Genomic DNA, 25,079 nt, shown 5'->3' on the forward strand with positions numbered 1-25,079 from the left:
AGTCAACAAAGAATTCTGCTATTAGTCTACACTAATATACTAAGAAAACACAAATATTAAGCTATTGTTGCCAATGTTCATTATACTACAGTGAAACAAGCTCAATATTTCTCCAAACACTTTTTGGGACTTTAATTTTGTCAGCCATTTGAGTTTGGAATACTACATGCTTGTCCTGGCAGTCGACATGGTATGAGCAGGGGATCATTGTATTTGTGCAGTGTGTCTGTGGCTGAAAAATAGGCAGAAGAAACCCTGCTTCCAGAGGTTGTTTCTGAGGGGGAAGCTCACATGATGAGCAAAAGCAGGCACCACTGACTCTAGGAACAGCTCTTTCTTGTTCTTCCCATCAGTCATTTCAGGTGAACTTTCTTCTCATGGAACCATTTTTATACACTTGTAACAGGTAAAAGTTACATGTACTTTGTGTTATTTCCACCACTTCAGCTTGATTCTTTCTAAATGCCTTTTTATATTTCCATTGAAGTGTGAGTTTCGGTGTGAGTGTGTGCATGTATTAGTTTACTCAGTGAATCTCTACGTTTCACACCTAATAGAATCCTTTCACTTTTCTGCACTAAGTCACCAGCCAAAATTACCAGATGAAATTATAAACTTCAAAGTTGAGACACAGTGATTGTATTACCTCAGGATTTTTTCCCCAGTGATTTGTTTCTTGGGTATGCATCAGGACAGGAGTATGAAGTCTCTGCCTATGCCTAATCCTGTCCCAGGCAGTAAGTTCCCTTTAGGGCTTAGTCACTGAACCGGAATGGTAAAAGGTCCACGCACATTTTTCTCCTTCTGGAGGAAAGGTGTGCTTGGATTTTCAGTGAGTGTAAAAGTGTGCACTTTTTACTATATACAGTTTGTAAGTAGAAGAGGGTAGGCATGATGTGTGCATGGGACCCTTGTGACAGCTGCTAGGGGAAGTGCTGGCTTGTTGAGCATGGGAAGGATGGAGGGAGAAACATAGAGTACGGCACAGCCCATTGGAAGTGGACCCCAGTGTGTTGGCTATCTGAAGATGATTTGAGCAGGAGAGGCTGAAAGTTTTCTCATCTGTGCTCAAACTGGGTCTGTAGGCTATGAAAATCATGAACAGAAATATCTGTAGAAGCAATTTCCATAGAACATCAATCAGCAAATTAAGAGGTATTAAAAGAAAAAGATCATGGCCTTGTACACACAGGCATTCTGAGCATGCATCTGATATTTTCAGAAATCCATATATGATACACTGAGTTAAAACTTAATTTCACTGTTTCTATATAGTTAAAATACATTTTTGAGACCATGGCATGCTGCCTAAATAGAGACATTGGGTTTACAACTTATTCTTGATTGTATAAAATAAATAATGATCAAAGAAACTGTTCACACCTGGTATAGATATAAAAGGTTCATGACAAAAACATTTTGTACAAATCAAATACCTTGGAATAAAAGAATTGAAAGCCAGCTATTCCTGATCATCATCTGAATCTGGAGATTGAATGGAAACCAGGCATTATATGGATATCCCATCACAGGCACTTAGCAACATGATCCTCAAGCCCTGAACCCCCATGGAAACAGATAAGGGGCTGTACAATGCCAGGTCATCACAATGTCAGTGAACCAGAGGAAAGGGTTGAAGTGGTGTTGGTAAAAACATAGAGAAAGCAATAGTTGGCCAGGCACCTTTAAACAGCATAGGACATTGTAAAGTTTGGCACTTTGGGCTTGGCTACTTTAAAACTGGTCCTTGTGGTGGTGATGGACAAAGACTGTGGGCACCTGGCATACACTTTAAGAGGCCCTACATGTGTCAGAGGTCACATATGCAAATCATAGACACTTAACATTCTGGTCCTATGAGACCCAGAACTCCATGGACAGAGGGAAAGGGAGCATATCACCAGGTCTCCAGGGCTGCCACAATGTCAGTTCACCAGAGGAAAGGATGAGGGTCGTGTTGGTGGAAACACTTAGGGACCAGTGGCCAAACACGTGTCACTGGACAGTACTGATATTTTATAAAAATGAGCTCTGTGAGTGATGGACAGAGAATGTGAGCACTTGGCATATCTTGGAACTGTCTGATCATACATGTGATTCCAAGGGAATCTGTCCTTGGCAGCATCAATAGTCTTAGAGTAAGGAAAAGTACACACCAAAAAATGCCATTGTGGGCTGCAATCCTGTAGGCCATCAGGAGGCAGAGGCAGGAGGATGGGAGGTAGTCTGGGTTTCATATGGTGAAATATACCAGCCATTCTCACCAGCAGTGAGATAGTATTTCTAAGACAGAGAAGGCTGAAGGTCTACTTGTGGCCAACAGTTGTGCCCAGCCTGTGCACACAAATGAGATTCTGAGAATAAACAAAATTTTAAAACTCAAAATAGTAAATAGTTAAAAATGAACAACAACAACAAAAATACCCAACAAACAAACAAATACAAAATCACCATAGGCTCCATAGCTCTCACCTATAATCTAGGTTTAGGTGAGAAGTTCCAGAATTGGAGGTGAGACTGACCTAAAATGAACAGGGGGACCATGTATCAAAAAATTGATCAACCACAAGGAAAAACCTCATATCAATGTTAATATGATCAGGTGAATGCTCAGTTTTTCATACTATCAGTAATTTGGTTAAAAGTGCAGCTGCCAAGATCATGGAATCTGCATATCTCAACTGTTCATTAGATCTAGAATCTCAGGAGTTCTGGGTTTACATCAGATGTCAGAGAGCAAACCCTTAGGTATAAAGTCTGCACCTGTAGCAATCTCTGCAGTGGCAGCTGTGTGCAGTTTCTGCATCCTCAGCTCTCACATAGAAATCAAACACAGGAAACCCTGCACTGAGGCTGGGGTAGGATGGAAAGTGTAATGTTGAGTTTTACCACACAGTGGCTTTTTAGAAAATGATAGCATGGAAGTCCTGAATCCTTGTCTAGGTGAATCAAACATCCTCTGCTTTCCAAATGATTGTGGGAGGAGCTTATGTAAATAATGCAGATGTAGGCTCTAAACAAAAGTCAGATTAATTTACACTTGTCGTGGAGGGGGATTCTTCATGGCCCACCAACTCATCAGACAGAAATTCACATCCTGGATGTTTACACAGGAACAGGTCCTGAGATCAAAATGGATTGGCTTAAACTGGATCTGTAGCTAATCCTTTGTCATAGGTGTTTTGTGTTTCTATACCTTCAAATCTTTAGGAAGATCAAAGTATCAGGCTAAGTCCTTACTATTGTGATGTGAATGGAAAGATAAAAAGTACAGCTTTCTCCTGTTGGACTTAATGACTTCAAGGTATTCCTGGGTGCTTTGTGAGTCATCAAGTCACCTTCTGCATTTTAAGAATTAGTGGGAGGGGAGGAGCTTAAGCAAATCCTCTCTATTTGAACTTCAAGGTACAAGGCGTGGCCAACCAAGGCACGGACCTTGAAGGCCTGCCCACTTCCTACTGAGCTGTCTATAGGAAGACTCCAGAATCTAGAGCTGGGTACCTTTCTCCCAGGTCACCTTCATCACAGCCTATGCAGGTCTGAAGCCCTGGCCTCCAGCTCACATTCTAGAGCTGCTTGGATCTACCTCCTAGCCTCTGTCTGTCTTCATATTGGACTCCTCTTAAGAACTTAAGCTCTCAAAACTGAAAACCTAGTTCTGCACCATGTCTTCTGATTCTGGAAGAGTTGAGGAACCTGAGGAGTCCCAGAAGGTCAACCCTGAACCACTGAAGGACCAGAGAGAAAATCCAGGTGATTCTCAGCCTGGGCCATGCACTCCTCCGACTGCCCCTGTGGAGACCAGTCAGCTTGCGTCAGCTCAGAGACAAGTACAGCCTACCTGTGATGAAGCAGTGATGAACCCTGAATCTTGTAGCACACCAAAGAGCCAAGTGGTACCTACCAGTAAAGAAACAGTGATGGCATTTAATTCTAAATCCAATTCTAAATCTAAATCTTTGCCCCAGAACTCAAGGGTAAATCTCAGAAAAGACACACCTTTCCAATTGGGAGAGCCCAGTGAGACAGTTGCTATGAATCAGCAAGGTGTGCCTGCTGACCAGACTAAATCCCCTGCAGGCTCTCAGCTGATGAAGCTCAACACCCAAGAGACATCCCTTTCTGGTTCTCCAGGGAGAGCAGTCTCTGGCAGCATGGAGACAGTCCAAACAGAATTGGGCCCAGTGGAGATCCTGAGTGATAGGGAGACTTTTGTGACCTATAGTGCAGCCTTGTGTGAAAGTCTGAGGATGAGATCTCCTAACAATCAAGATGTTCTCTCTGAAAGGCAGCCGGCATCTTCTGGACGGACCCATGTAAGGTCCTTCAGTGGTGAACAGACCCGTGATGAAGACCACGTACTTACTTCTGGGTTGTACCAGACCAGCCGAGAGGAGCACCCCCAAGAGAGGCCTGTCACTGGGGAACAGAACTTCGACTCCAGTCAGAGGGCACCAAGAATGAGTGAGGAGGTTTCTAAAAAGCCATGTGTGAGAATTACATTTTGGGGCTCGCACTGCAATATAACTACCTTCCTTAGCGGTCAGCAGGATGTACCCCGAAATGTATCTTTTGCTGGGACTCCCCATGGTGAAAACCAGAAAACCTCTATAGGAAAAATATCTGTATCTAAGCATCACCTGAGAAAGCCCAGTGGTGCCCAGCCACACTACTCTGGCCAGCTGGTATCCTCTCATGCTCAGGATGTCTGCACAGGTCAGAGGTCAGCACCCAGTGCTGAAGGTGGCAGTGATCCTCAGGTGGTTTCAGGTGGATCGCCAGGCCCCTCCCATTCTCCTTTGACCCCAAGACAACCCCCAGAAAGCATGCCACATTATCCTGTGGTCCAGAGAAGGCGTCCCCAGGAAAGATCAGACTCTGAGTCCCAGAGCCCTGAGTCCAAGAAGAAGCCTCCCAGTTGAAGCCCAACTCGTGCCTACCAAGATTGTGGGAAACCTTACACAAAGCCTTTACAGCTCAGAGACCATATGAGGAAACGCACTGGGGAGAAGCTTTATGTGTGCAATGTACCTGGATGCCCATGGAAATTCACAAACTCAGATTCCTTCAGTAGACACAGGAGAAGCCACACTGGGGTACTGTCCTCCCAGTGTATCCTCTGCAACTGAATGTTTTCCAGATCTAACACCTCAAGCAGCATGTGAGATTTCCAACCATCCAACATTGCAAGCTGACTGCCAACACAGAACACCTTCCCCAATTAAAGTTTATTCTTTCTACCCACAACTTGGAGAACGAACCCCTACTAGCTGTCATTGTTGTTTTTAATTGCAAAACTAATAAAAATCATGATTATGAAACAATTGCCATGAAAGGCAAGGATCAATTATTTTGCAGAAATGATTTTTTTAACTTTCTTTCCTTTTTTCTTTTTGAGACAGGGTTTGTGTGTGTGCCCCTGGCTGTCCTGAACTCACAGAGATGAGCCTGCCTGTGCCTCTGCAGTGTTGGGATTAAGGGCAGGTGATACCATTACCTGGCAACTTCTCTCTTCCTTAGAGCATATAATCAATTTTTTATACTAAAATTATGGTTAATGCTATTAGTCTACACTAATATACTAAGAAAACATTAAGCTATTGTTGCCAGTGTTTGTGATACTATAGTGAAAGAGGCTTAATATATCTCCAAACACTTTTTGGGACTTTAATTTTGTCAGCCATTTGAGGTTTGAATACTATATGCTTTTCCTGGCTGTGGACTTCCTATGTGCAGGGGATCATTGTATTTGTGCCGTGTGTCTGTGGTTGAAAAACAGGGAGAAGAAACCCTGCTTCCAGAGGTTGTTTCTGAGGGGGAAGCTCACATGATGAGCAAAAGCAGGCACCACTGACTCCAGAAACAGCTCTTTCTTGTTCTTCCCATCAGTCATTTCAGGTGAACTTTCTTCTCATGGAACCATTTTTATACACTTGTAACAGGTAAAAGTTACATGTACTTTATGTTATATCTACCACCTCAGCTTGATTCTTTCTAAATGCCTTTTTATATTTCTATTGAAGTGTGAGTTTATGTGTGAGTGTGTGCATGGTATTATTTACTGGATGAATCTCCACATTTCCCACCTAATAGGATCCTTTCATGTTTCTGCACTAATTTGCCAGCCAAAATTACCAGATGAAATTATAAATTTCAAATATGAGACACAGTGATTCTTTTCCCTTGGGATTCTTTTTCCAGTGGTTTGTATCTTGGGTATGCATCAGGAGAGGAGTGTGAAGTCTCTGCCTGTGCCTAATCCTGTCCCAAGCAGTTAATTCCTTTCAGAGCTTTGAGGTTTGGTGAGGGATTAATCACTGAAACAGAATGGTAAATGGTCCACACAGATTTTTCTCCTTCTGGAGGAAAGGTGTTTTTGGATTTCAGTGAGTGTACAAGTGTGCTCTTTTTACTATATACAGTTTGTAAGTAGAAGAGGGTAGGCATGATGTGTGCATGGGACCCTTGTGACAGCTGCTAGGGGAAGTGCTGGCTTGTTGAACATGGGAAGGATGGAGGGAGAAACATGGAGTATGACACAGCCCATTGGAAGTGGACCCCAGAGTGTTGGCTATCTGTAGATGATTTGAGCAGGAGTTCCAGGCCGTCCTGGTCTTCAAATCAAGTTCCAGGAAAGGCGCAAAGCTACACAGAGACTCTGTATCAAAAAACCAAAAAAACAAACAAACAACAACAACACACACACACAAAAAAAAGAATAAGGAGTAACCCTTAAATCCTTACATACAACATACCGTGGTCTCGAAAATGTATTTTAACTATATAGAAACAGTGAAATTAAGTTTTAACTCAGTGTATCATATATGGATTTCTGAAAATATCAGATGCATGCTCAGAATGCCTGTGTGTACATGGCCATGATCTTTTTCTTTTAATACCTCTTAATTTGCTGATTGATGTTCTATGGAAATTGCTTCTACAGATATTTCTGTTCATGATTTTCATAGCCTACAGACCCAGTTTGAGCACAGATGAGAAAACTTTCAGCCTCTCCTGCTCAAATCATCTAAAAAAATCAAGAATGAACAGCATGAAACACCAGGCTCCATTATAATCTAGGCTTAGGTAAGAAGTTCCAGAATTGGACGTGAGACTGACCTAAAATAAAGAGGGAGATCATGTATTAAAAAACAGATCAACCACCAATAACAAACCTCTGTTTTCCATGCTAATGTGATCATGTGAATTCTCAGTTTTTCACACTATCAGTAATTGGGTAAAAGTGCAGCTGTCAAGATTATGGTCTTTGCATATCAACTGTTCATTAGGACTAGAAACTCAGGTGTTCTGGTTTTACATCAGATATCAGAGAGAAAGGCCCTTAGGAATAAAATCTGCACCTGTAGCAATCTCTGCAGGGCAGCTCTATGCAGTTTCTGCATCCTCAACTCTCACATAGAAATCAAACACAGGAAACCCTGCACTGAGGCTGGGGTAGGATGGAAAATGTACTGTTGAGTTTTACCACACAGTGGCTTTTCAGAAAATAATAGCATGGAAGTCCTGAGTCTTTGGCTAGGTGACTCAAACACCCTCTGCTTTCCAAGTACTTGTGGGTGGAGCTTAAATCATTCAGATGCTAGGCTCTACTGTCAAAGGCAGATTGAATAAAACTTGTCTAGGAAGGGGAATCTTCATGGTCCATCAACCTATGAGACACAAATTCACATCCTGGGTGTTTACATGGGACTTCGCCCCTGAGAGCAAAAATGATTGGTTTAGAAGCTGAATCTATAACTTATTCCTTTAGCCCAACTGTGTTCTCTTTCTGTACCTTCAACTCTGAAGGTAAGTCACCGTAATAGCACCGGGTCACTCCTTGCTACTGTGATATGGATGGAAAGATCCAAAATGCAGCTTCCTCCTGTTTTTCTTACTGACTTCGAATAATTCCTGGGTCCTTTAATGGGTTATTCAATCACCTTCTGCATTCTAACAGCTTGGGAGAAGAAGCTTAAGCAAGTCTTCCGGCTTTGAGCTCTAAAGAATAGGCTGTGGCCAACTGTGGCTGGACTCTGAAGCCATGCCCACTTCCTACTGAGCTCTCTAAAAGTAGACTCCAGATTCTAGAGCTGAGTACCTTTCTCCCAGGCCACTTTTATCACAGTTCTTGCAGTTCTGAATCCCTGGCCTCCAGCTTTTTGTAGCTGCTTGGGTCTAGCAGCTAGCCTCTGTCTTCATACTTGACTACTCTTAAGGACCTCAGAACTGAAAACCTAGGTCAGTGACATGTTCTTACCCCAAAGTGTTAAGCAACTTGAAGAGTTCTTCAGGGTCACCTCAGAACCATGTAAGGATCAGGAGAAAATTCCAGATGATTCTCAATCAGGGCTCTGCTCTCCTCAGACTGTCCCTGTAGAGACTGCCCTTGTCAGCTCAGAGCCAAGTGGTGCCTACCAGGAATCAAACAGTGATGATGCCTGCATATTGTAGCGTCCCTGGGACTGCCTACACCCAGAACTTAATATCACACTACAGAAAAGACAAGGATTTCCAATTTAGAGAGCCAAGTGAGACTGTTGCTTTGAACCAGCATGGTGTTTCTGCTGACCAGACTAAATCCCTGGTAGGCTCTCAGCTGATGGAGCTCAACACCCAGGAGACCTCCCTCTGATTCCCAGGCGAGAGCAGTCCATGACATCAAGGAGACAGTCTACAAAGTAGACAGCCAGGTGAAGACCCTGAGTGGGAATAAAACACTTGTTTGTGATCCACAGTACTGCCTTGTGTGGAAGACAGAGGATCTGCCCTGCTGATAATCAAGATGCTCTTTTGGATGGCAGCTGGCATCTATTGAAGGGGATCATGTGATGTCTTTTAGTGGTGAACAGACCTGGGATGTGGGCCATCTAATTACTTCTGTGATGGACCAGACCATCAAGGAGGAGCACCAAGAGAGGCCTGTCACTGGGGACCAGACCTTTAACTGCAGTCACACAGCAACCAGAGTGCATGAACAGATTACCTTTGAGCCTCAGATGGCAGCTCACATTTATAAGCCAGGCCCTCTATTCCAGTAAGGATAACTTCTTTTCCTGACCACATTTCTTGCTGGGTTCAGGTAAGGACCCCAATAGGTGACTTGACTTCCTACAGTGATCAGGTAGAAGCCCCTAAATAATCCAGGCTGTGTTTGAGAACCTGTGAGAGACCCCAGTAATGCTCACATAAACCACTATGGCCATCTGGTGTCCTCTTACCATCAGAGTATCTGCAGAGGTCTGAGGTCAGCACCCAGTGGTGAAAAAGACCAAGATTCTCAGGTAGTTTCAGGTGGACCATCAGTTCCTTCCCATTTTCTTTTTGCCCCAAGACAGCCTCCAGAAAGCATTTCAGTTTCCCCTTCCAGAGACAGAGTCCATGGGAGAAGACAGACCTCAAGGCTAAGAGTCCTGTGTCCCAGAAGAATCCTTACAGTTTGAAACTCTACTCCTGAATCTACCAAGATTGTGGGAAATCTTCCACAAAATCTTTCCCCCTTGGAGACCACATGGGGACACACACTGGGGAGAAGTCTTCAGTGTGCATTAATTCAAGATGTCCATGGATATTCTCAGTAGGCATGGGCAAAGCACAGTGGGAGCAGTGCTTTCTAAATACAACAAAAACTTTGTCAGATTTTATTGCCTCAACAACATGTGGCTGTCCATACTCAATCTTCATGCAGCACTAGCACCTCACTGTTCACAAACATTATCTTCCCAATAATATTTTATTCTTCATACCCACAACTTTGAGAACTACTCCATGCTACTGTTGTTCATATGTGGTAAACTAATAAAAATTTTAAATATGAAACAATTACCCCATGATCTAAGGATCAATTTTTTTTGCATAGGTGAATCTTAAACTTACCCTTCCTTAGCAGAATATACTCCAATTTCTTATATTGAAATTAGGGTTAATGCTAGTAGTCTACACTAATATACTAAGAAAACACAAATATTAAGCTATTGTTGCCAGTGTTCATTATACTACGGTAAAACAAGCTCAGTATTTCTCCAAACACTTTTTGGGACTTTAATTTTGTCAGCCATTTGAGGTTGGAATACTACATGCTTGTCCTGGCAGTCGACTTCCTATGAGCAGGGGATCATTGTATTTGTGCAGTGTGTGGCTGAAAAATAGGCAGAAGAAACCCTGTTTCCAGAGGTTGTTTCTGAGGGGGAAGCTCACATGATGAGCAAAAGCAGGCACCACTGACTCCAGAAACAGCTCTTTCTTGTTCTTCCCATCAGTCATTTCAGGTGAACTTTCTTCTCATGGGAACCATTTTCATGTACTTTAACAGGGAAAAGTTACATGTACTTTGTGTTATTTCCACCACCTCAGCTTGATTCTTTCTAAACACCTTTTTATATTTCCATTCAAGTGTGAGTGTGTGCATGTATTAGTTTATTCAGTTAATCTCCACATTTCCCACCTAATAGAATCCTTTCACATTTCTGCACTAAGTCGACAGCCAAAATTACCAGATGAAATTATAAACTTCAAAGTTGAGTCACAGTGATTCTATTCCCTTGGGATTCTTTCCCCAGTGATTTGTTTCTTGGGTATGCATCAGGACAGGAATATAAAGTCTCTGCCTATGTCTAATCCTGTCCCAGGCAGTTAGATCCCTTCAGGACTTCCACGTTTGGTGAGGACTTAGTCACTGAACCAGAATGGTAAAAGGTCCACACATATTTTTCTCCTTCTGGAGGAAAGATGTGTTTGGATTTTAGTGAGTGTACAGGTGTGCTCTTGTTACTATACATAGTTTGTAATGGAAAGAGAGAAGGTTCTGGGGGTACAGGATAGGTCTGCAAGCTGCAGATAAAGAGACTGTGTTCTTGATCCTGGGGTGCTGGAGGGAGAAGTAGGGAGTATGGGAAGGCCCATTGCAAGGTAGTTGGCTATTTTGAGGGGGTATTGAGCAAGAGAGTCTACCATTTTCCGTGTCTCAGCGTGGATCTGTATGCTAGAACAAAGGATAGATACAGACTAGAAGGGTCAAGCATCGTGATAAAAAGTGGGATGAATTTTCCAAGTCTGTGGTTTGCATGTCATTCTCTTGCCTTGTTTATTTGCTTCAAGTGACATCAAGAATGAGGATACATGGTCCCAGTTCCCCTCTCATTCTCTTGAGATTTTTGTCTCTTTTCTCTGGATTTTTGATTTTCCCTTGGTCTTTCCCAACCTATTTAAGGTTTTCTTCTCAACCACAGAGCATAGGAAATGCAACTATTCCTGATTAAACCTGCCCCGAATATGCTCAGGATTCAGGAAAGGCTTTGCTGTAGTGCCCTCTACTATGGCAAAAACAAGGTCTGGTTGGACCACAATGAGAACAATGAAATCTCAAACACTGACTCCAGCCCACAGATCCAGAGCTGATCATAGACAGGCTGATGATCTGGAAGCCTGTGGCTGTCCATCCCCAGGCTGGATGCCAGAAAACCCCCTTGGCTGGCTAGAAGGGCAGGCGTATGTGCATATGCCAACTTCGTAGGAGATACCATGAATCTAAGATTGACACATAACACAGTCTGAACCTAAAGGTTAAGAGGATTCTCATGGAACACATACACACAAGCTGAAGGCAGCCAGAGCTGGCAAGATGCTGCTGGCTGACTGAGCTAAGGCTCACAAGTCTAAGGCCAGGAAGCAGAGTATGAACACCTGGAGGAATGCCTACAGTCTAAGAAGGAGGAGATCATTGAGATTTCCTAAGGAAGAAGAAACCAAGAAAGAAAGCCTGTCTTGTGTATGTACATAGTGGCCTCAGTGTGGCTTCACATGCATCAGTCTCAAGAAGAAAACCTGCTTTCTAACTGAACCATGGTTGCATACCATGGTGCATACCTTCCCTTGGTGACAGAAGAGGACCCAGAGAGCTGGACTCTTCATCTTAGACCATTGCCTGCAGAGGCTACATGGGAAATGTGTCAGATTTACTTGGTGTAAATGGCTCCTCAGATACTCTGCAGAGCACTTAATCAAATGTATTGTGCATAGTTTTGTAGTATGCCCATAAAGCCCCAAGTAATACAGCTTAACAATCACTGGTAATGAAAGAAACTTCAGAAAATGTGCCACAAACTGATTAAGGAAATGGAGAGAGTAATTCAGAGAACAGATTAAAGGAGTTAATTATGCACAGCTTGACTGAGCAGAAACTAAAGGCAAATTTAATGGGCTCCTTGATATTATTTGAAGACACTAAATGTCAAGGAGAAAAAAAATGTTTTGTATGATACAATGAAGTGCTAGTAGAGGCATGAGACTGAGTTGAGAATGGCAATGTTTAAGTGGAGTTTTATGAATGCTTTTGGAGTGAAATTTATGAAACTGTGAAGTCGTCTTTCCAATAGAAAATGTGATCCCTTGTTCATAGAAGAAAAAAAAAACAGAAAAATATACCAATTTTTGGTTGTAATACTTGTTGGACAGTATAAATGATGTATTTCTTTAGTGTTTATTAACTTCCAATTTAAACAGCCTTTAATTGCAGCAAGAGCCCATTATGTTCCAAAATGTTTCTGCAATATATGTTCCAAGAAATCCAGTGTCACCTTGCATAGCACAGGGCTGGAGGATGACTCTCTAGTTGTTGTTGTTGTCGTTGTTTGAGACAGGATTTCTTTGTGTAGCCCTGGCTGTCCTGGAACTCACTCTGTAGACCAGGTTGGCCTCAAACTCAGAAATCCTCCTGCATCTGCCTCCTGAGTGCTGGGCTTAAGGTGTGTGCCACCACTGCCTGGCTTTTCTTTCTTTTCTTCTCTTCCTTCCTTCCTTCCTTCCTTCCTTCCTTCCTTCCTTCCTTCCTTCCTTCCTTCCTTCCTCCCTCCCTCCCTCCCTCCCTCCCTCCCTCCCTCCCTCCCTTCCTTCCTTCCTTCCTTTCTTTCTTTCCTTCTTTCTTTTTAGCTGATTTTTTTTATACAATATAGTCTGATCACAGTTTCCCCTCCCTCATTCCCTCCCAGATCTTCCCCACTTTTCTACCCATTCAACGACATACCTTCTTTCTGTCTCTCTTTAGGGAACAAACAGGCAAATTAAAACAAATGAAACAGAATAACACAAAGCAAACCAGGAAATACAAAATAAAACAAAGAAAAAGCTCACGAAACACACATACAATGACAAAACCCATACAAACACAAAGTTGGAAACCATAATGTACAAGAAAAGAGTGATAAAATAAAAAAATAAAAAAAAAGGAAAATGGGACAAGAAATCTACAACAAAGCCATTGAGTTAAATTTGTGTTGGCCATCCACTGCTGGGCCTGAGGCCTGCCCTTAAATGTGATTTGTACACCCAGTGAGACTCCATTGGAGAAAACTAATTTCCTTTGCAAGCAGTTGTCAGTTGGAGAGAGCTTCTTGGTTAGGGGTGGGAGCTCTTGTCCACTCCCCCTTCTCAGCTCGGCTGCCCCTCAGGCTTGAACCTGTGTAGGCCCTGTGAATGCTGCCACAGTCTCTGTGAGTTCATATGTACATCAGTCTTGTGTTTGGAAGACACTGTTTCCTTGGTGTTGTCCACCTCCTCTGGCTCTAACAATCTTTCTAAGCCCTCGACTGCATATTTCCTTGACTCCCAAGGGGAATAATTTGTTGAAGACATCCCACTTAGTACTGAGTCTTCCAACATCTCTCATCCTCCCTCCGTTGTCCATTTGTGGGTCTGGTATTAGTTCCCAAATACTCTGGAGAAAAACTCATGGTGCTGGCTGAGTGAGACACTGACCTATGGGTATATAGCAGAATGTTGTTAGGAGTCATTTTATTACTGTTTCTTTAGTGAAGCAATACTCCTTGGTTCTCCCTAGGCCCATGGACTATCTAGTCTCAGGTTGGTGGCCACTGAGTAGTGTCAGGCATTGTTCCCATCACATGCAGTAGGCCTTAAGTACAATTAGATTGTATTGGGTTACTTCCCATAATCCCTTCCTATCCTTCTTCCCTTGTTTTATCCATTTAACCCTCTCATTCCAGGCTTCTCCCCTCTCTCTATAACTAAATATTCTCTTTCCCTTCCTTTGGGGATTCTTCCCTCTTCACTAGTCCTTTATACCTAACCTTTGTGGTTATAAAGATTGTAGCATGCTTATCGAAGACTTAAAAGCTAACTCCCACATATAAGAGAATATGAGAATATATACCATAGTTATCTTTTGGGGTCTGTGTTATCTCATGCAAGATTTTTTCTAGTTCCATCAATTTACCTGTGAATTTCATAATTTTGTTTTTTTTAACAGCTGAATAGTGTAAATGTACCACAGTTTCATTATCCAGCTATCTGTTGATGGACATCTAGGCTGTTTCCAATTTCTAGCTACTACGAATAGAGCAGCAATGAACATGGTTGAGCAAATGTCTCTGTAGTAAGATATAGTAAGATACTTTGGGTTATATGCTCAAGAATGATATAGCTTGATCCTGGGATAGCAATAGTCCCAGTTTGCCGAGGAACTACCACACTGATTTCCAGAGTGGTTGTACAAATTGGCACTCCAGCTAGCAATGGATGATCATTTCCTTTACTCCACAACCTCAACCGTCTGAGCTGTCATTTCTTTTTAAATTGATCTTGGCCATTCTGACTGGTATAAGATGAAACCTCAAAGTAGTTCTGATTTGCATTGATGTTGAGGATTTCTTTAAGTGTTTTTCAGCCATTTGTGATTCATCTTTTGAGAACTCTCCATTTAGTTCTATATCCCATTTTTAAATTATTTTATTTGTTTTCTTGACATTCAGTGTTTTCAGTTCCTTATAAATTTTAGGTATTAGCCCCCTACTGGATGTGTAATTGGTAAAGATCTTTCTCCATTCTGTAGCCTGCTTCTTTGTCAAAATGATGGTGTCCTTTGCCATACAGAAACTCTCCTGAGGTCCCATTCATTAATTGTTGTCCTGAGTGTCTGTGCTATCAGTGTCCTGTTCTTTTCCTGTGCCAATAAGTTCAACACTATTTTCTACCCTCTCTTCTATCGGAATCAGTGTATCTGGTTTTATGATGAGGGCTTAGTTTTGTGTAGGGTGATACTTATAGATCTATTTCCATTGTTCTACATTCAGACACCCAGTTTGACTAGCACTATTTGTAGAAGATGCTGTCTTTTTTTTTCAGCGTGTATTTCTGGCTTCTTTGTAAATTATTAAATGTCTATAGGTGTGTGGACTTGTGTCTGGGTCTTCAATTTGATTCCTTTGATCAATGTGTCTGTTTACATTTGAATACCATGCTGTTTCTATTACTATAGCTCTCTAGTACAACTTGAAATTGGGGTGAGTGATACTTCCATTAGGTCTTTTATTATTCATCAAGAATGACAATGATATTGTTCCACTGGTACATTTCTGAGACTAATGGAAGCTGGTTGATGAGTCCATAACATTTCTATCTTCCCATGTCATGGTGTTGCCATTTTCTGAGAATGTGATTACAATTCAACAAGAAAACTGTGCCCAAGCCTTACTAAGCAAGCCCCCAAATCATCATGAGACTAGCAATAGACCAAATAACATACTCAACAAGTAACATGAACTTAAAGTATCACTTTGACAATACCAACCGATGTCAGAACATAGGTACTGGTTCACAATGTAAATATCAGACTCAGAGGCCGAGAGAGAGCTTAATAAAGATGAGTGAAATTCAACATATAACCATGGAACAAAATTGGCAAATATCCAGACACTATTGCTGAGATAACGTTAATTCACACTAAAAATGAGAGAAAAACTAACATACTACTGAAAACATATTGGAGGGACTTGTCTCTGACAACATGTCCACAGGCATTAACACAGGGATCTTGACTTGGAGGAAGTATTTACATCAGAGCCCTGTGGTTTGGGTACTCTGGCTTTCTTAGCCAGTATTCAGGTGTTTTGAAATTGTCATTGTAGAAAGGATCTTGTGTTACAGCTGGTGCTTAGGGTGGAACCTCTGAAATTTCCTTCTCATCTTTGTGGGCTTCCTGACTCATTGTCATTACAGGTCTGTACTGGCTGGGTTTATGTCACCTTGACACAAACTAGAGCCATTTGGGAAGGGGGACTCTCAGTTGAGAAAATGTCAGGCTGTAGGCAAATCTGTAAGGCAGTTTCTTTCTTTCTTTTTTAAATTATACATACATTTTTACACTTCATTCTTTCAGTAAATGACAGTGGCTACCATAAACCATGTACTGTGACATAGCTTTCAAACATAGTTATCAAAATTATGTATTGTTTTTAAATGGAAAGCCAAAATACTTTTTATTTACTCTCAAGTTTGGAAGGAGAGCTGGCTCTGCATCTCACCAACTGCAGCACTCAGGAGAACAGGCTGTGCACCTTGCCTGGGCAAAACAGTAGAGTTGACCCTGGTGGTATGGATGCAGGTGAGCTAGCCCTGAGGGCATAAGAACAGGAGAACTGGCCTCACTCCCTGGTGCAGGTTGCAATGGGTGAGCTAACTGGGGCAATGCTGGAGAGTTTGCCCTGTTGGTGTCAATATGGGAATGTTGGCAGGCTGACCACTGAGCTACCACCCAGGCCCAGCACCAGGGCTATGAGTTGACCCACCCCAGCATCTACCTCATCTATGAAGTGCAGGAGCATGTGAAGTTACAAGACCACCATTACACAGGGCAACAACAGGATATCTAAGAGGAGTCGCAGCAAGGGTCCAGTATTGAGGGTGTAGCAGAAACCAGTGGGCTCAAAACAAATCGATGACTCATTGCAAGGAACACTTACAAGTGAAGATGTATGGATTGAAGGTTATACTTCCTTTTTGTATATTTGTTAGTTTAGTTGTTCGTTTTGTTCTGTTTTGTATTTTGTTTTGGGTGGGAGGTTGCAGGGTGATTATGAAGGGATGGGGAGATAGAGGGTATCAGGATGCATGATATGAAACCCACAAAGAATCAATTAAAATAAAAGAGAAATGTTGGGGACTCAGAATGTAGCTTAATGATAAAGAACTTTCCTAAATAGTAACTGTGGGGCTCTGTGTGGGATGGAAGAAAGAAAAGAACGAGGGGGAAGGAAGGAAGGAAGAAAGGAAGGAAGGGAGGGAAGGAATGAAAGGCAGGGAAAAAGAAACCTTCCAGTAAGGCATTTTCTTAATTAATGATCAATGTGGGAGGGCCCAGCCAATTGTGTGGTGCTACCCCTGGGCAGGAGGTCTGGATTCTATAAGAAAGCAGGGTGAGCTGGGCAGTAGTGACGCACACCTTTAATCCCAGCACTCGGGAGGCAGAGGCAGGTGGATCTCTGTGTGTTTGAGGCCAGCCTGGTCTACAGAGTGAGTTCTAGGATAGCCAGGGCTACACAGAGAAACCTTGTCTCAAACAACTAAAAAAAAAAAAAAACTACAGGCAACACTCCTCCATGGCCTCAGCTTTAGTTCCTAACCTTAGGTTCCTGCCCTGTTTGAGTTCCTGTCCTGACTGCCTTGAATGAAGAACTGTGATGTGGAAGAGGAAAGTGAAGTAAGCCCTTTCCTCCCAGGCTGCTTTTGGCAATGGTGTTCCATTACAGCCAATGAAACCCCAGGAAGCATTCAGCAAGATCACTTTCTTCATGTGAGGAAATTTCTTTTAACCCATTCATTCTTGTTTTTCCTCCACTAAAATTAGCCTTCAAGGGTAAGGAGTTTAATACTCACATTAACTGAATGTGTAGCCAAGTACAAAAAGTTTACCGCCAAAAGTGCATGGTCACATAAAACAAGGCACAACCACATGGGACACAGCAAAGGAAGACAGAGTGATGAGGAGAGAGGTCAAGGTAAAAGTAAATCCAAATGCCCAAGTCCTCTTAGAATGTTCAAGAAGTAGCCACACAGTGGGGAAACGCAGCCTAAGGAATCATTAAAACTGTTAAAATGTACGGAAGACAAAACAAGACAACAACAACAACACTAACAAAACAAGCAGCATAGATACCTCCCAAAGAGCACCTTGTCGTCACTGTGAGATTTCTCAGTCAAAGTAATAGAAATAGAATCCATTTGCAGAATGATGAGAGAAAAAGAATTTCTCACAGAAAATCCTGAAATCAGTCCATCCAAAGGATACATACAGTAATTTTCTGACAAAGAAAAATGGAAGAAAGCAGAGAAAGCCCCCCTCCCCCCAAAAATTCAGGAAACAGATTGCAAAAGGGAAGGGGTACATCCTTACCTATCAATCATCACCTTACATGTAGATAGATTCTATTCCCCAATAAAAATATATGGAGGGGACTTGCTGAAAATACATCAAGATTCGATTGTCTGGCTGTTCACAAGAGACTTTATTACTAAGGAACCCATCTACTGAAAATAAAGTGATTGAAAAATATACTCTATGCAAACAGAAACTGAGGAAGAGAAATGGTATCTATACTTAAATAAGATGAGACATTAATCAACACATTATAAAGGATTACAAAGAAAGTCAGTACATAATAATAAAGTATATATCTCAGTGGTAGAACATTGGCCTATCATGTGCAAATACGTGACTCTTAATTTTATCCTCTGCATCATTAATCTCCCACCCTCTCCATTATAAACACATACACAAATTTGGCAAAAAGGCATATAATTGTCAGTACATCTGCACCAGAATATCAGAATATCCAACTACATGATGAAGGAGAGGTGGACTGTGATACTATAACAGAAAGGACCTTGATACCCATGTTCAACAATGGAAAGGTTATATAGACAGAAAATCAATAAAGTAACATTGAATTTGAAATGTTCTTTAGACTAACTGGGTCAAGAAGGCATGTAGAACACTTCACCAGCAATAGCTTGATGGACCGTCTTCTTAAATGCACAGGAAGCATTCTCCAGGGTAGATTCTGTGTTAGGTCAAAAACAAATACTGGAACATTTAGGAGGATTGAAGTCATCTTGAGTCCCTTTTTGGGATCACAATAGCATGAAATAGAAGATAATAGCAGGGGAAATTTAAAACAATATATTAGGCCAGGTCCGAAGAGAAAGTGTGGCACACACCTGTAATGCCTCAGAGACATGCACATCTCTGTGAGTTTGAGGCTAGCCAGGTCTACGTAGTGAGACTCCCCTGCCTCCTCCCACTATAAGTGTGTGTGTGTGTGTGTGTGTGTGTGTGTGTGTGTGTGTGTGTGTGTGTTTGTGTATGTGTGTATGTGTGCATAACCAACATGCTATGCAAAAATCAATAACTAAAAATAAAAATATCTTGTAATGAAGATAAAAACATAACATAGAATAATTTATATATACTGTGATGTCAGCCCTAAGAGAGAAGTTTATAATAAAAAATTCATATTTCAAAAAAGAAAAAACATACTAGCAATATACTTTAAGGAACTAGGGGGAAAAAGAAAAAAAGTTTGAAATTAATAGAAGAAAAAGGCAAAGATTGGAGCAGAAGTAAAGAGACAAAAGCAGAAAATTCAGTAATATTAAGCTCTTTTGATAAATAATAAAGTTCAATAATGAGAGAAGAGGAAAAGACTCTGAAAATGAAGGAGGCCAGTAGCTGAAGAGAAGGCATTGTGACTGCCACCGGCACGATACAAGGGCTCATAAGAAACAGTCATTCACCAATAAATGGGCTAACCAGACAAGACGGAAAAACTCAAACACATGAGCCACCAACACTAAAACACAAGGAAATGGAAAATCTGAACAAATTAATACTGAGGAAAGAGACAGAATAGGAAATAAAAAACCTCAAATCAAAGGGAAGCCCAGAGCTGCTCAGCAGTAAAGCTGAATTCTGCCAAATACTTAGGAAAGAGCTACACAGATTCTTCGAAAACATTTCTAAAGACAGTGAATTGGAGGGTAGCTTCTAAGCCCGTGAGGCTAGCATTATTCTGATACCAAAGACAGATAAGAATGACATAAGAAAAAAAATTATGGACCATTGTTTTGAAGAATATAGATTGAAAATCTGCAATGTTAGGTTCAATAATTCTCAACTATAATCCTAGGCTGAGGCAAGATGTTTCAAACTTCGAGGTGAGCCTGACCTAAAGAGGGAGACCATGTATCAAAAACTATATCAACCAGAAAAAACAGAAACATTTAAAGAGCAGTTCCTTAGACCAAGTGATATATTCTAGGGTTGTAAGGATGGTTCAACATGTACAAATCAATAAATGTGATACACCTTATTAAAATAACCTAAGAGATTAAGGAAATCATATTATCACTTGAATAGATGCAGAAACAAACATTTGGACGAACACAGCATTCGTTTCAAGATTAACTCCTCAATGGATTAGGTGTGGTGGGATTTACTTCAACAGAAAGAAAGGCTTACATGATAGTCTCCTAGGTAACATCATTTTCAGTGGTAAAATCTGACATCATTTTTTATTTAAGAGTAAGGATAAGACAAAGATGCCTATCCCCACCATTTCTTTTTAACACAGCCCCAGAAGTCCAGGGCTCAGAAGGCAAAAGACGTCCAATGGAAATGGAAGAAGTGAAAATGTCTTTGTTTATAGGTGACATGGTCGTGTATACACAGAAAACTCTAAGATGCCACCAAAAATTTGTGTAACCAATAAATCAAATAAGTTTCAGGATACTGCATTAACATTCACAGATCAGAAATGTGTGTGTGTGTGTGTGTGTGTGTGTGTGTGTGTGTGTGTGTGTGCTGCTAAAGCATTCCTGTTTTAAAAAGCAGCAGAAAGTACATAAAATACTATGTACTGAAAACTACAAAACATCAACTAAAGAAAACATGAGCAAATGAATAGCCACCCATGTTCAGTGCCCAGAAGAACAAAACATAGTTGAAATGCCCATGCTTCACAGGGAATCCACCGAATTAGTACAATGCATGTCAAATTCCAATGTCGCTCTCTCACAGCAACCGAGAAGAGTCTTTAATGCCATACAGAACCACAAATGATCTTGAATGAAAGAGCTATGAGCAAAAGAATGAGACAGGAGGCACCATGCTCTCTGATGTACAAACGTATTATTCAGTGATTATAACAAAATGTATGCCGCTGGTGGAAAGATAGAGAATCCATAAATAAACCCACCCATCTAGGGTCAGCTGATAGTTTTTGGCAAAAGTGCTAAGACCACACAGAGCAAAGTCTGTTCAATAAAGTGTTGCTTGGAAAACTGGATGTTCACAAGTGGATGAGTGGAGTGAGGCCTCTATCTCACACCATGCACAAAACTCAACCCACGCCATGTACAAAACCCAACTCAAAACATAGAGACTTCCATAGAAGAAGGAAAACTGTGCCACTGCTGTGAGAAAGCAGTGGGGAAGGTTCCATGGCACTGGACTGAGGCATGATTTATTTTGCATGTGACACAAAAGTACAGGCAGCAAGACAAAAAAAAAAAAAAGCAGACCAGGCATGGTGGGTGAGGCCTTCAATCCCTGCAGTGAGGAGGGAGGGGTGAGTGCATCACTCTGAGCTCCATACCAGTCTAGTCTACAGGAGTTCCAGGCCAGTCAGGGTTGCATAGTGAGACTGTGTTTCAAACAAAACCACAAAACGAACAGCAAATGGGATGCCACCAAAATGAAATGCTTTTCTCCATGAATTTAATCAACAGCGTGAAGAGACATCCGATTGAATGGGAGAGAATGTTTGGGAATCATGACTCTGATAAAGAATGCACAAAATGCACACAGAATACAAGCAACTCAATAGCAAAGAACAAAACACAAATGGCCCAATTTAAAAAGTGGGCCATGGCTGGCTGATAGGGAAGTGTGCTATGAGATTCTGTCTTCTCGATATGCCTTGGCCATTGCAACTGTGAAGATACATCAGACATGGCTACCTGTACAAGAAGGGTTGGTGGGGGTGGGAGCGGAAGGAGTGGAGGGCGAGCTGTTTGAGAGGAGGAGGATTAGCAGGTGTGGGAAGGAGATAAGGTAGTGGATGAATACGATCATGATATGTCATATACAAGTTTAAACTTTTAAAAAGCTAAATGAAGAAATAAACAGGAAAAGACCCAAAAAGACATTTTTAAAAGAAGACACATAAGTGGGCAATAATATGTACTTGAAAACATGTCCATCATCACTAATCACTAGGGAACCATAAATCAAAACCACAGCCAGCTGACCACTACACCTGTTAGAATAGGTGTCTTTCTTAAAAAATAAAATAAAATACAGCTAGGTATGGTGGTGCATGCCTTTACTTCCAGCACTCAGGAAGCAGAAGAGACAGATCTCTGTGAATTCAAGGCTGGCCTGATCTGCAAAGTGAGTTCCAGGACAGCCAGGGCTGTTAAACAGAGAAACCCTGTCTTGAAAAATCCAAAAATAAGTAAATAAGATAAAATAAAAGTGTTGGTTTGAGTGTGGATGAACCTGTAAATTAGAATAGCTATTATGGAAAACAGTACAAAGTTTCCTCAGGGGGAAAAAAAGTGTGGGTGGGGGTAAAGATAGAAGAATTACTATAAGATTCAGCAATCTTACTAACAGGCATATGCCCAAAGGAGCTGAAACCAGTATGTTGAGGGATTTTTCTATTCTCATATTCAATACAACATTATTCACGCTAGCATGTGTTATCAATCAGTAAAACAATCTAAGAGTCTGCTAATGCATGTATAGGTAAAGAAAATGTAATGTGTACGTATACATATAAATGTGCAATAGATCGCTACTCAGCCTTCAAATGGGAGGTCTTGCCACTGATGTCATGGATGAACCTGGAGTCACATTACACTGTGAGAAATAAGTCAAGAGCAGAAAGATCAATACTGTGTGACTTCACTTACATGTGAAATCTTCTAAATTTGGACTCATACGTAGGAAGGAGAATGAACAGACCTTGGGGTTAAGGAAGAAGGGCTGAGAATTAAATGAGTTGAGCTATGTAAAATATTTGTTGGCATATATGAATAAAATAAATGTTGACATAAGCTAAGTGCTGTGGAAGGTTTTCTTATTACAGCATGGTACAGCGATTAGAAATTATCTTTAGAAATTGTCGAGGACAGATTCTCATGAAGCAATAAAGTCGAGTGTGCCTGCTCTAGTCACATGATGTCATCTGCTTGTAGCATTCATAAATTCTCCTGTAGCTTAACCTGGGGAGTTCCACTTTTATCAATTGTGTGCAAAGAGAAGTAAAATAATTTTCCTGAAAGAGATTATAAAAATGATAAGGATTGGATTTGAATGCTGTGACATTGGTCAGTGTGTTGTGTTTTCACCAATGTTAATAATACACTACCCATACCCACCTTATGTGAGAATTAAATCAGTCCATACAAAGAGTCATAAAGTGCCAAAAGCACCTTAGCTGTCATTAAGGAATATAAGATTGTCTTAATAAGGTTTGAAAATTTCAAGGCTGCACCACATGGAATGCAGCCCTGGTCAGATTTGAATCTGGACCTTTTCACTTTGCGAAGTGGATAATCACAGGAACATAAACTCCCCCTCCATTCTTTTAAAAACAGAGGAAATTATGCCGCCAAAACTACCTGTTCACTTATTACCCTTTGTCTTCCAGTCTTTCTCTTTTGACACCATATGTATTGCTTAGAGTGGAGCTTTGTGGGTGACACTCTCTTGTTAATTGACTGTTGGGCTTAATCGAACAATAAGAGGCACCATCAGGAAACTGCAAGATGGGAGGTGGGCAAAAGGACCACCTTCCTGGTTTCAGGTACAAAGGAGGTTGGCAATCCTTCCTTTCTACTCTTTCAGATCCCTGTAGCTGGGCATAGCCCTTGAGGCTTCTGAGCACCTCTGGGATTGTTCTCTGGTTTATGAGCCACACATCTTCCTTCTTCCTTATGTTAAAGGACTGTTAGCTTTTTTTCATTCCTTTTCAATACCTGGATTCCTTCACTATCATTTGCTTTTCCATAAATTCTGTATAATAAATTCCTCATAAGTAAAACCCCTTAGCTTGAAATGTTTGGCATGGACTTGGTATTTGTAACTGGACCCTGAACAGAATAGTTCTTTCTAGGGTTTCTCTAGGCATCAAATAAAATAATGGTAGGTAACATCTTACTCTCATGTCTGGCATGAAGCAAGTGTATAGAGAATATCTCCTGAGGTCATCTGGAGCCCACTTGTGGAACTCAGTGTGTGGTGGTTCCTGTACCCATCCAGACTTTCCTCAGAAAGGGATGACAACCCTGAGTGAATGCAGACAGGAACAGAAGATATGGGAATTGGGTGCATGGTTACTGGTCAGTTGGTGGTATACAAATCTGTGCTTCGTGACAGATGAGAAGTTAAGTCCCACCAGTGAGAGCTGGAGAGGAGGGATGAGGAAGTGGGTGTGTGTGTGAAATGAGTAAAGCTCAATGACATGGAAGTATGAAAATATCCTGATGAGACCTGAAAAGATAAAAATAAAATCCTATTCTTTTCTTTGCAGTGGATACATTCTATCTGGAAATGAAAACTGTGTGCAGCTAAAAATATGACATGGTTTCAAAAACACCCATTTTGCTTGTTAAAATAACATGCAACTTATTTCACAGGTCATCCTAAGTGTCACCTAGTGTCTATGAAGTGGGGGTTCTGCTAATACACTATATAGGTGAATACATTCTATAACTCCCATTATCAGAGGAATAGAATTCAAGTGTAAATGAAGCAACAAGTAAGAAAATAAAACTAAAAGAATTAGATCAAAGAAACATGGGAGCAGTCATCTCTCCTCACATCCTGCCATTTGATGTGTTTTTGTGTCCTCACTATATGACACACCTCGGGATGCTCTGTGTCTGGCTTTTGCTGTTGACTTTTATGCTTGTTTTTTTCACATCTACTCTCTTCTATTCAACTCTCATAAGCCAGAAATAAGATTTGAAGGTCTAAGTAACCCAAGTCAGTGCCTACCTATGGAACTCACATGAAGATTTAGTGTTTGGGGAGTACAAGTTGTACAAAAATTAAGTGGTTTCCATTATTTCTTTTTATTTGATAGGACTTCCCACATCAACCAGGTGCCTACCCCAGCCCATTTCTACTTCCTTCACATCTGGAAGTTAGCTCTCAATTCTGCATTTGTCATTTTCTGGTTAAGAGACATTGAGGGAATACCAGAAACTTGCTATACATGTTT

At 41.2% G+C, this 25,079-nt stretch overlaps 2 protein-coding genes across 3 annotated transcripts in view; both read left to right on the forward strand.

Moving 5' to 3' along the window:
• The window catches only part of Pde4b (phosphodiesterase 4B), a 580,180-nt gene that overhangs the window by 284,714 nt on the left and 270,387 nt on the right, over positions 1-25,079 (forward strand). The window lies entirely within an intron of this gene.
• On the forward strand, positions 2,705-12,391 carry LOC143271917 (uncharacterized). Its single transcript, XM_076564580.1, has one exon. The coding sequence runs from the start codon at positions 3,666-3,668 to the stop codon at positions 4,920-4,922; it is 1,257 nt and encodes a 418-aa protein (XP_076420695.1). The 5' UTR covers positions 2,705-3,665; the 3' UTR covers positions 4,923-12,391.

Source organism: Peromyscus maniculatus, chromosome 2 (genome assembly GCF_049852395.1).
Source record: "Peromyscus maniculatus bairdii isolate BWxNUB_F1_BW_parent chromosome 2, HU_Pman_BW_mat_3.1, whole genome shotgun sequence".
NCBI classification, from domain to species: Eukaryota; Metazoa; Chordata; class Mammalia; order Rodentia; family Cricetidae; genus Peromyscus; species Peromyscus maniculatus.